This window comes from Panthera pardus, unplaced genomic scaffold, assembly GCF_024362965.1.
Source record: "Panthera pardus isolate Hobbes unplaced genomic scaffold, ASM2436296v1 HiC_scaffold_11, whole genome shotgun sequence".
Lineage (NCBI taxonomy): Eukaryota > Metazoa > Chordata > Mammalia > Carnivora > Felidae > Panthera > Panthera pardus.
In genome coordinates this window covers 73,372,832-73,383,229 of record NW_026526666.1, presented here as the reverse complement: position 1 = coordinate 73,383,229, position 10,398 = coordinate 73,372,832, and the positions used below count along the sequence as shown (strand labels likewise).

General features: G+C 45.5%; 1 protein-coding gene across 2 annotated transcripts; it reads right to left on the bottom strand.

Moving 5' to 3' along the window:
* Nucleotides 1-3,207: 3,207 nt before the first annotated feature.
* Nucleotides 3,208-10,111, bottom strand: SVBP (small vasohibin binding protein). Of its 2 annotated transcripts, none has more exons than XM_019429234.2 (3): nucleotides 9,991-10,111; nucleotides 9,003-9,143; nucleotides 3,208-3,649 (listed from the first exon to the last, which is right to left on the bottom strand). In XM_019429234.2, the coding sequence occupies exons 2-3, from the start codon at nucleotides 9,114-9,116 to the stop codon at nucleotides 3,563-3,565; spliced, it is 201 nt and encodes a 66-aa protein (XP_019284779.1). In that variant the 5' UTR covers nucleotides 9,117-9,143; nucleotides 9,991-10,111; the 3' UTR covers nucleotides 3,208-3,562. The 2 variants fall into 2 exon arrangements, with proteins under 2 accessions (XP_019284779.1, XP_019284778.1); XM_019429233.2 differs by having other exon boundaries at nucleotides 9,003-9,161; nucleotides 9,991-10,075.
* Nucleotides 10,112-10,398: the final 287 nt, after the last annotated feature.

The window sequence follows — 10,398 nt, the reverse complement described above, 5'->3', positions numbered from 1 at the left end:
TTTTGAACACTTGTATCTAGTACCGTGGGCTTGACAGCTTTCCAGTACTCAAAGACTCTTCTGATGAGATCAGTGGGGATATTGATGAAAATGTATTTTTAATGGTATATAACAAAATGTGTAAACATTTGAAAGATCTGCATAAGTCAGTGAAGCAGTATTTTCTAAATGATCCGTGCCAGATGTTACAAGATCATGCATGAATAAGTGATCCAAAGGGCAAGAGTCAAAGACCAGTGGATTTTAATGTAACACAGTACAAAAAGTTAATTAATATGGTATCAGATTTCAAGTTGCAACTAGCCTTTAAGAAACTACCACCCGCTGAATTTTGGTATTTGTAACAAAGAAGAACATCTAAAATGATCATTAAAATACCCCTCTCTTGGGGCGCCTGGGTGACTCAGTCGGTTGAGTGACCGACTTCGGCTCAGGTCATGATCTCACGGTTTGTGAGTTCGAGCCCCGTGTCGGGCTCTGTGCTGACAGCTCAGAGCCTGGAGCCTGCTTCAGATTCTGTGTCTCCCTCTCTCTCTGCCCCAACCCCACTCATGCGCTGTCTCTCTCTGTCTCAAAAATAAATAAAACATTAAAAAAAAAAATACCCCTCTCTTTTTCAACTACATATCAATGTGAGGCCAGATTTTCTTCACATAGTTTAACCAAAACAATATGAGAATGCAGAATGCGGAAGCAGATATGAGAAACCAGCTCCTTTCCTGTAAGCTGGGTGTGAGATTTGCAAAAATGTAAAACAATGCTGCTCTTCTCACTCAATGATTCTTTATTTTGGAAAAGTATTTTTTTCACAAAAGTTATTTCAAAAATACTCATTTAAAATGAGAAAAATCAACCACAGGTTAACATAAATAACAAAAACAAAAGCCCTCCATTTTTAGAGTATAAAGAAATCTGAGACTGAAATGTCTGAGATTCACTGACTTAGGGAGACAAAAACTTGTCCAATGTTCATAGAGTTAGTAAGCGGGGGACCCAAGCGTCAAGCAGCCTGACTTCCCAAGTCAGTGTTCTCATGAATTTTTAAAACAAATTTTAACGTTTTATTTTTTGAGAGACAGTGCGAGCAGGAGAGGGGCAGAGAGAGTGGGAGACACAGAATCCGAAGCAGCCTCCAGGCTCTGAGCCGTCAGCACAGAGCTCGATGTAGGTCTCAAACCTACGAACGCGAGCCAGGAGATCATGACCTGAGCCGAAGTTGGACGCTCAACCGACTGAGCCACCCAGGCGCCCCTCATGAATTTTTTGATGCAGAACTTCAAAAACATGTCTTACCTCTGAGAAACCGGGAGTAGATCCCCTCAGGGTTAGGGAATCCCAGGCAGGGAAGCAGATACAAGGTGCTCCCAGTTTCACTGTGCTCGCAAGAGCCTTAGCGTTCAACGCTATTCCAGTTAGAGACTCAGAGGCCTCTGGAACCTTTACCTGAGGCAGATGAAACTTCTTTCCTTTTAAGTTGTGAATAAAAAGATGACTCAGTCTTGCCTCACAAGACTCAAACTTTTTTTTTGCCACAACCTACAGTAATAAGGAACTTTTCCCTCCAATGCAGCTGACGCTTTCAGAAGTACACATAAACCTGAAACAAAAGCTTCATGAAACAGTATCTTTACCATATGATATTTTTGAATCTATTATTTCATTAAAAAGACAAGCGGGTCATAATTTATTAAATGGATCTTACAACCACCTGCAGTTTGAAAAATTGCAACACTACAGTATTTCTCTTGGATGGAAGATATCGGGCTGACATGTTAATACAGGCAATTCCCTACTAAGGATCAGAATCTTTCCGACCAATGCTCATGTATTACTTGGTTATTTGACATTTGAAACATTTCCCGTGAAACAAGATGGTTGGGAAAGGAAGTAACATTCACTAAGGATCTATTACATGCATTATCTCATTTATTACTCCAACAAATGATCCTGACCGGAAGAAAATACTCCATCACACAGATGGGAAAAATCAAGGCTCAGAGATTAGTAACTTTTCTAGTGTAGTAGAATTTGACCCCAAGACACTTGACTCCCCAAAATGTGCTTTGTAGCACACTACAGCATTTTCTTAGGTTTATAATCACTCACTCCAAACCCTGACTTCTTCTCCAAAAAATAAAACCAAATAATCCCTATTCAACCCAAATTCAGCAGGATATTATAGAGCCTAATCACCATTTATGGGGATAATCTTTGTAGAGGTCATCCTTAATTATAACTTGGGCTCTCAAAAACACATTCTCTACAGTGGTAGCAAGATTCTTATACCCCGCAAATTCCCCAGTTGACTCCTAAAACAAGCCACAGCAAATGGGAACAGAATTCTCAGTGATTTCAGAGGCAGCAGGGAGACAAAGAGGAGATGGGGACTGCTTGAGACACCCCCAAGGCCAGTAGGGGAAATCTAGGCATTTCCAGGGTGGAGACTTAAGGAGGTAGAGTCTGGCTCCTTTGCCCTGACTAGGTCTACTTCATTTCCATACATATTCCCACTGTCTTGACATCCCTTTCCCTACTCCCCAGGAGTATCTGGGGAGAAAGAAAAACGCTCCTTTTGCTCAGCTTTAAGAGAACTCTGTTGCTAAAGCTGAAGTATGAACCACCATCCCTGATACAAGTGCCTGAAGCAGAAATAACTTTACACTCCGATACTTAAAGATGGCAGGTGGAAGGATGGGTAGGTGAGTGGTTCTTGAGGAACCAGTCTGAATATGCCCATCGCAAACCCGTTTCCAGGCCTGATAAAGTGGTTCCCGGAATGAAAAGCAAAAAGCACCCACACACTCTCCCTGCTGGTGCAAGCCTACTGCTAACCGTCCATCACGAGGTCAGAGGAATCCTAGCTGCGGCCCTCCACCCCGAGTGTTGGCTCACGTGGGAGTGAAGTGTCACGTATTTATGTCCGTGTGGCTGAAAATTCAGGAGCTGTTGGGTGTGCTGGGCTCTCGCCCCAGGAAGAAGGAGAACTGGAAGCACTGACTTTCTCTTCCCTCCTCCCTTCCACTCCCTCCCCAAGAACGAAGGGTTGCCTCTGCTCACCTCAACCTGTCTTACCTATTACATTCTTCCTTTTTATTAATTTTTATTGGTTTAAATTCAAGTTGGTTAACACACAGTGTTATCAAATCCTTTCTGACTCCACGGTCTATGGCTAGGCACCCCCCGCCCCCAAGCTAAAGTGAGCAAACGAACATTTTATCAGTCTTTTATTTATATTTTTGGAGAAGATCTACAGTTTCACGAGAAACACTGATTTTTTTCTCAAACAAGAGAAAAAAGTTTAAAAAAAAAAAAAGAAATCTAGGGTCTAGTGTCTTAGAAGAATGAAACAAGTCTCTTCAGCAAGCATCGGGCCAATTCAGACGGGAGTAACCAGTGAAGCAGGAGTCACACACAGGAAGTTCACATTTACCCAGTTTTAGGAAGAACCCAGATGTCGTCTTGTCTGGTTCTGTAAGGTTCCAAGTGGACCGGCTCAGCCTAAAACTGGCAACAAGCTGACCAGCACAGCCTCCGGGGGCCGTGTCGTTTGGACACGGGTGGCTCACTCTCCGGGAGGCTGCATCTGTTTACAGAACTCATCGAACTGCTGCTGCTCCAGCTCTGTCATGACTCGGTTGAGGGCATAGATCTGAAGGGAGAAGCCGACATGTTAGCAGACGAGGCAGCTGCTTAAGCAGACACCACAGGCTGGGTCAGGGCCAGATGCCGGGCCTGGGGCAATAACGCAGGGACAGTGATAACGGAGCACAAGAGACGGCTACTGATTCCATCTGGAGCATGAGGAGAGAAGCAGGCAGGTGGCTTGATCTGGCTTTTGAAGCTTCAGTAGGATCTGGACAAGCAGGGAAGAAAGGACATACTAGGGGGCGGGCAGAGGGTGGTGTGACGGAATAAACAGAATGGAAGAGTACAGGATTAGTTCTGGAACCTTCAACTATGCTAATATGAAGGATATTACAGCGTGTGGGGAGGTGGAGAAAGCACTGAGGATGTTGGAGCCTTAAATGCCCTGCCGAGGCATCTGGACTTTGGCCAGACTCTGGAGAGCCAGCAAGATTAGTGTGCAGGGGAGCAACCCGATTGTATCTCTGCTTTGGGAAAGATAACTAGAGACCATGTGAGGGATCAAGTAGGGGAAAAAGAGATTACAGGCCCCTTAGGAGGCATCATCACAATAGTCCAGGGAGGAGGCGGCAAGAATATGACGAGGTAGGGCAGGCAGCAGTGGTGGAATGAAAATCGCAAGAGACATTCTCAGGTGAAAGGTGGGGTATCTACCTCATTCCTCACCTTTATCCTTGTGGTACTGACCTGTCCACTAAAGAACAGAAACATCATAAAATGCCCCCAGTTGTAAAAGAGAAAAATGAAGGAGTGTGTTTGTGTTTGGGGGTGGGGGGATGTAACTTGGATCAATTTAAGAGAAGACAAGAAAGGGGGAAAAAAGAAACCGAGCAGTGAGACAAATAGAAAACACAAAATAAAGAGCAGAAAAGGCAACCAAATGTGTAAGAGAGGATCACTAACCATGCAAGATGGTTCTTTGAAAGCAGTAGAGAAAATCCTGCAAACCTATGACAGGGTGAACGGAGATAAAAAGGGGGAGACACAAACATGACTGGCATCAAAAAGAAAAGATAATCACTGATCTAATGGAGACTAACTCCAAGTATTATGAACTTTGTGTCAATAAGTTTGAAAACTTAAAATGAAATAAATTCCTGCAAAGAGTAAAATGATCAAAACTGACTACATAGAAAGGGTGAATGATCCTACAGTCCCCCCATGTGTCTACTGTGGTGAGACCCTATAATCTCTAAGGAAAATGGGAATCCCACACAGTGATGAAGACAGTTACAAGCAACACAAATGATTATCAAAAAGCAGAATACTGATGGTTAAGGGGCACCTGGGTGGCTCAGTCGGTGAAGCGTCTGACTTCAGCTCAGGTCACGATCTCGCGGTTCATGAGTTTCAAGCCCTATATCGGGCTCTGTGCTGACAGCCCAGAGCCTGGAGCCTGCTTCAGATTCTGTGGCTCCCTCTCTCTCTGCCCCTCCCCCACTCATGCTCTGTCTCTCTCTCTCTAAAATAAAAACTTTAAAAAAGCAGAATACTGATGGTTAAAATGGTTAGCTTTTAGGTTATATACACTTTACCACAATGAAAATAAATGCATAGATCTGAATAGTTAAAAAAAAAAAAAAAAAAAGCAGCAGCAGCAGAGTGAAGACAGCCAGTCACAGAACGTAGTAACATATATAAAAATTCAGAAACATGCACAACTAGATAGTATACTTTTAGGCCACAAAGTATTACTTGGGGGTACACAGTGGAAGAGTAAATTAGTACAGAACAGCAAGGGCACGATCGGCATAAAATCAAGGAATTAGGCCATGGGTTGGGGACAAGACCAGAGTGGGGCCCAAGAAGCTTCCAAGTTCCTGGTCATGTTCTATTTCTTCAGTTGGGTGGTAGGCACAGGGTTGTTTTATTCATCTCCTTTAAGTTGCACACATTATATATACATATGAATACACACACTTCTTATATATTATATGTAGGTTAGATATAGATCTATAGATATAGGTATCATATGTTTGAACCTCAGCTTCATCCGTTCATGCTTTACTGAGCATTTTAATCTGCATCTGACTGAACTGGGGACTAAGAAGGATATGAAGTAGCTTCTTGGAGACCAGAAGGCAGACTGGTAGAAGGGAAAATAAAATAAGCAGAGAAAGAAGGGACTCAAAATAGGTCAGCAGGTCTGAGCCAAGGAATGAAAGACTTTTGAGAAGGAAAGAGTCGCTAATAGTGTCAAATGCTACTTCACAGCCGCATGTGCCTTCTGTTCCCATTTATCCCCCACATCGCTCCATCACATCGAACATTCTAGAATGTGCCATCTTTGTAGAACTGAATGGAAACTGTGACTCCTTTTCCCCGCAAGGGTCTTGCCATTTCTATCTTAAGAGACTACATCCCAGGCAGCACAGATAAAGCAAACAGCAAGGTCACTGTGGGGCAAAGCAAAAAGCAGGAGCCAAAGGTCAGATTTAGCTGGCAGTCCTGCCCCTCAATCCCTCAGTAACTAGGGTTCTGTGCTTTAAAGTGAGGATAATACCTTCTACCTCACAAAGTCACATATCCTCTATCTCTTCCTTATGCCAGGCAGGATTTACAAAGGTCAGAATAATGGGAGGAGTAATAAGCCCTAGCGTGAGGATACACGTGGTCATGCACGTGCGGGCTGGCCCCATGCCTGGGAATGTTACATTTCAATATTCCAATATTCCATTGCAGCATATCACCATAAACACGATCAGTCCTTCAATTCAGAATCCGCACAAGTAAAAGCAGGCCAAGTGCCTGGAAACACCCGGTCTCTGCTAACAACCTGCTGCCATTTACTGCGTGCTCTCTCGGTGCCAGGCCCTGTGCTAAGTGCCTTACATACATTTCTGTTCCTCATGACAATCTTGGGAGGTAGAGGTCATCATCCTCGTACTAAGGGGGGGACTGAGGTTCAGAGAGATGAAGCATCTTGTCCAAGGTCCCATGGGAAGAACTGGGGTTCATAGAGGAGCGAGGATTTAGAGTTGGACTAATAAATCTAACCTGTGGAACCTCACCAGAAGGAGGTCAATAAGGACAAGAATGTCCCTGACAGCATCTTTCCTTACAGTGTGCACAAAGGACGGCTGCCTCAGGCTGTTTCTTAGAGCAACCCTCCAACTGTTCCCCAGAGCGCAATGCAATAAGAACATCTGGGGCCTGGATCCAGGTGGGGATGGGGAGGTGAAGGGGAGAATAATTTGTTAGAATCCAAGTCCACAGCCCTCAGACGGTCGGTCTTAACCCAAAGGTAGATTTCTGTGTTATGGATTAACTTCAAACACTCTATTATACAGTTTACTTAGTATAAAGCGCCTCCCCCAATGAATGCAGCTCCACGAAGGCAGGCATTCTTCTCCGCCTGGTCCAGTCACAGGTCTCAAGCTCCTGCAACGGCGCCTGGCACCTAGTAGCAGCTCAGGACTTAATGAACGGATCAAATCAACAAAAATGTGAAGTCTTTCGCTATCAAGTAGGAAAAGAAGTGAGGAATAAGAACCCTCTTACACTGCTAATGCACACTGTATCACCTCTTTGACAGCAATCTGGCAATGTCTAGTACAACGGAAATATACACAGCCATTCTACTTCTAGTGATAGATGCTCTACGGAAATTCTAGCACAGGTGCCAAAGCATCTATGACATCGAAAAGTTTTTCACTACAGTAATACCTGTAGTAGTAAAAATCTACAAGTAATTTAAATGTTCATTACTGGAAGAACGGGTAAATATACCCAAGTGGATTCATAAAACAGACTACTGTATCTCTTTTTCTCCTATGCTCATTTCTTTTGTTTCTTAAACTAAGAAACAGACTCTTAACTATAGAGAACGAATTGATGGTTATCAGAGAGGAGGTTGGGGTGGGGGGGATGGGTCAGGTGGATAATGAGCACCGGGTGATGTATGGAAGTGTTCAATCACTACATTGTACACCTGAAACTAATATTACACTGTAAGTTAACTGGAATTTAAATAAAAAGTCAAAAAATAAAATAAAATAGATTACTGTAAGCAGTGATGAGGAATAAACTACATTATTATAATAACATGAATAGTCCTAAAAAACATAATGTAGGCAAAGGGTCAAATAAAACACAGAATTTTATTTTTTACTTATTTATTTTTCTTTTTTTAAAGGAGGATTTTGTCAGGTTTTAATTTTTTTTAATGTTTACTTATTTTTGAGAGAGAGACAGAGAGAGAGCATGAGTGTATGAGTAGGGGAGGGGCAGAGAGAGAAGGAGAGAGAATCCTAAGCAGGCTCCACACTGCCAGCACAGAGCCCAACGTGGGGCTTGAACTCACGAACTGTGAGATCATGACCTGAGTTGAAGTCAGATGCTTCACCAACTGAGTCACCCAGGTGCCCCTACTTATTTATTTTTTGATAATTTTTTTTAAGATTTTATTTTTAAGCAAACTCTACACCCAACATGGGGCTTAAACTCACACCCCCGAGATCAAGAGTTGTACACTCTACTGACCAAGCCAGCCGGGTGTCCCAAAACACAGAATTTTATTAATATAAAATTTTAAAACACAAAAGAACATTGTATATTGCTCAAGGATATCTATTAATATATTTGAGTGTAAAAGCATAAAACATTATAATAGTTGCCCACAGAAAGGGAAAAAGGGTGTTAAGACAGGAATGGACAAAGAGGACTTCAAATTCATATGTAATTTTTATTTATCTGAAAGGCTCCAGGCGAGTATGACAAAATATTAATCACCACCAATCTGGGGTGCTGAGTACGCAGGTGTCTGTTATAACAGTCTGCTCTTCCGTATTTTTTAATGTCTCAAAAAAGGAACAAATAAAATGACTAGAAAGAGGGAAGACAGTGCAGCAAGCTTTCTTATGATATTAAATACTAAAAAAAAAAAAACACCCTACATGTCTGGATGTGCTCCAACAAAGGTAGTGTCAACAGTTTAGCTTTTCATTCTCAAGTTGATTGTGTCGACTGAACAAAGGAACAGGTCTGGTGGCTATAGGACCTGCGCCTCTTCTGGTTATGAGCAGCTAGCTGCTCCCCGGCCAAATCCCGAACATCTGTGCTAGGGGGTATCCAACACTTGTTGTCTCACTCTGACCCCTCCCTCACATGTCCCTTCTGTTTTTCCTTTCTTCCTTGCACAAAGGCTCTGCACCAGGAATCACGTGGGGACGGTCAGGGCTCTGACAGTAACCTGGCATGAGACTCTGGGCCGCCACTCCATCATTCTGGACCTCGATCTCCTCCCAGGAGAGCACCTGCTTTCCTGGAGGCACAACTGCATCACAGTTCTCTCTCCTGTCTCTATTCCAGCATCATCTCCAGCAGACCACAGGTATACTCGCCCATCTTTATCTCACCTCTGCTCTTTGTCTTTGCTTCAGCTCCTGCTGGGCTGATTTCTGCTTGGCCTTCTCCACTCTGCTGACAGGTTCTTTAACTTTGGATTTTTCTTTGCGGGCAGGTGGATCCATGACTTGGCTTCTGAACGCTTCCTAGCTCTGATGATGCAGAAGAGACTGATGAACGACAGAAAGAAAGAAGGAAAGAAAAGAAAAAAGAACTGCCGGTCACTTCCCTAACAATCCCTAAGCTCAGCCCCTTCCTTTGACAGGGAAGGCAGAGTGGCCCGGTGAAAAGGGTGCTGGATTTGGTGGACCAAGACTGAATCCCACCGCCATGACCTTGCTGGGCGTCACTGGGCGAACCGTTATAATATTCTATTTTTCTGTATTTTTAAATTTATAAGAAAAAGAAAAAGCAAGAAATGAATAAAACTAATATAAGGAGGGAAGAGAGTTCACCAAACTTTCTCCTGATATTAAATACTTAAAATCCCCTCCCCACTCTGAGCCTGTTTCCTGTCTGCAAAATGGGCCAACAGCCACATTCCCTGCCTCCTTCCAAGGCCTGCGGCGTCAGGATCAAGCCAGAGGACCTCTGAAACGTTCATACACGGCAGCGCGGTTCTGTGAGGACACCGCGGCCGGGCGGGGCCGGCCCACGCCTCGGAGCGGGTCGGCGGGGAGGCCCGGGCCTCGCGCGGTCTCCGGCCTCCGACCCGGCGACTTCCCACGCCCCGCCGGCCCGACAGTTACGGCCCCCCTCCGCCGAAGGGTCCCCGCCTCCCGCCGCTCCGCCCGGGCCCGCCCGCCGCAGCCCGCCGCCCGCCCGCGGCCCAAGCCCGGCCCCGGGGTACGCCTCCCCGCCCGCCGCTGCCCTCTCCGGGGGCAAGATGGCGGCGAGCAGCGGCCCGGAGTCGCCGCCGGCCCTTCTCGCCTCGGGACTCCGGGGCCCGGCCGCGTCGCCGTGCAAGACCCCAACGCGGACACCCCCGCCTTTCCCTACCTCCCGGCTTGGACTCGCGAGCCCGCCGCGCCTAGGATTGGGCAGGGCCGGGGGCGGGGCCGAGAGGCGGGGCGGTGGGGCTGGCGGGCTCTGAGGCCCCGCCCCCGGCAGAGCCGCGCGTGCGCAGAGAGCACATCTGGCCATTCCCAAGTCATTCCAGAGTGTGAGCTCTGGGGCAGGGGCGGGGGGGTGACTAGCAAAAGCTTTCCCTGGGATATTTTCTGGGACAGCTACTAGGCTTTGAAGAGTGAGATCTCAAGCCGGGACGAGAATTGTTAACTTCCTGGCCTTCACTATTCTTAATTCGAAAAGTGGGGATGGTGACCGCCGCCTTCTTGGTTTACAGGCTCGTTAAGAAGACCAAGGGAGGGAGGTCCTGCTGGCCACAGTGTTTGGAGAAAGGAAATC

What these genes read in the sequence shown, in the direction of transcription:
- SVBP (XM_019429234.2), bottom strand. Translation starts at nt 9,116, where the DNA reads ATGGATCCACCTGCCCGCAAAGAAAAATCCAAAGTTAAAGAACCTGTC. An exon ending in AGCAAAGACAAAGAGCAGAG is followed by an intron (nt 3,650 to 9,002) that starts GTGAGATAAAGA and finishes TTCTCCCTTCAG; the next exon opens with ATCTATGCCCTCAACCGAGT.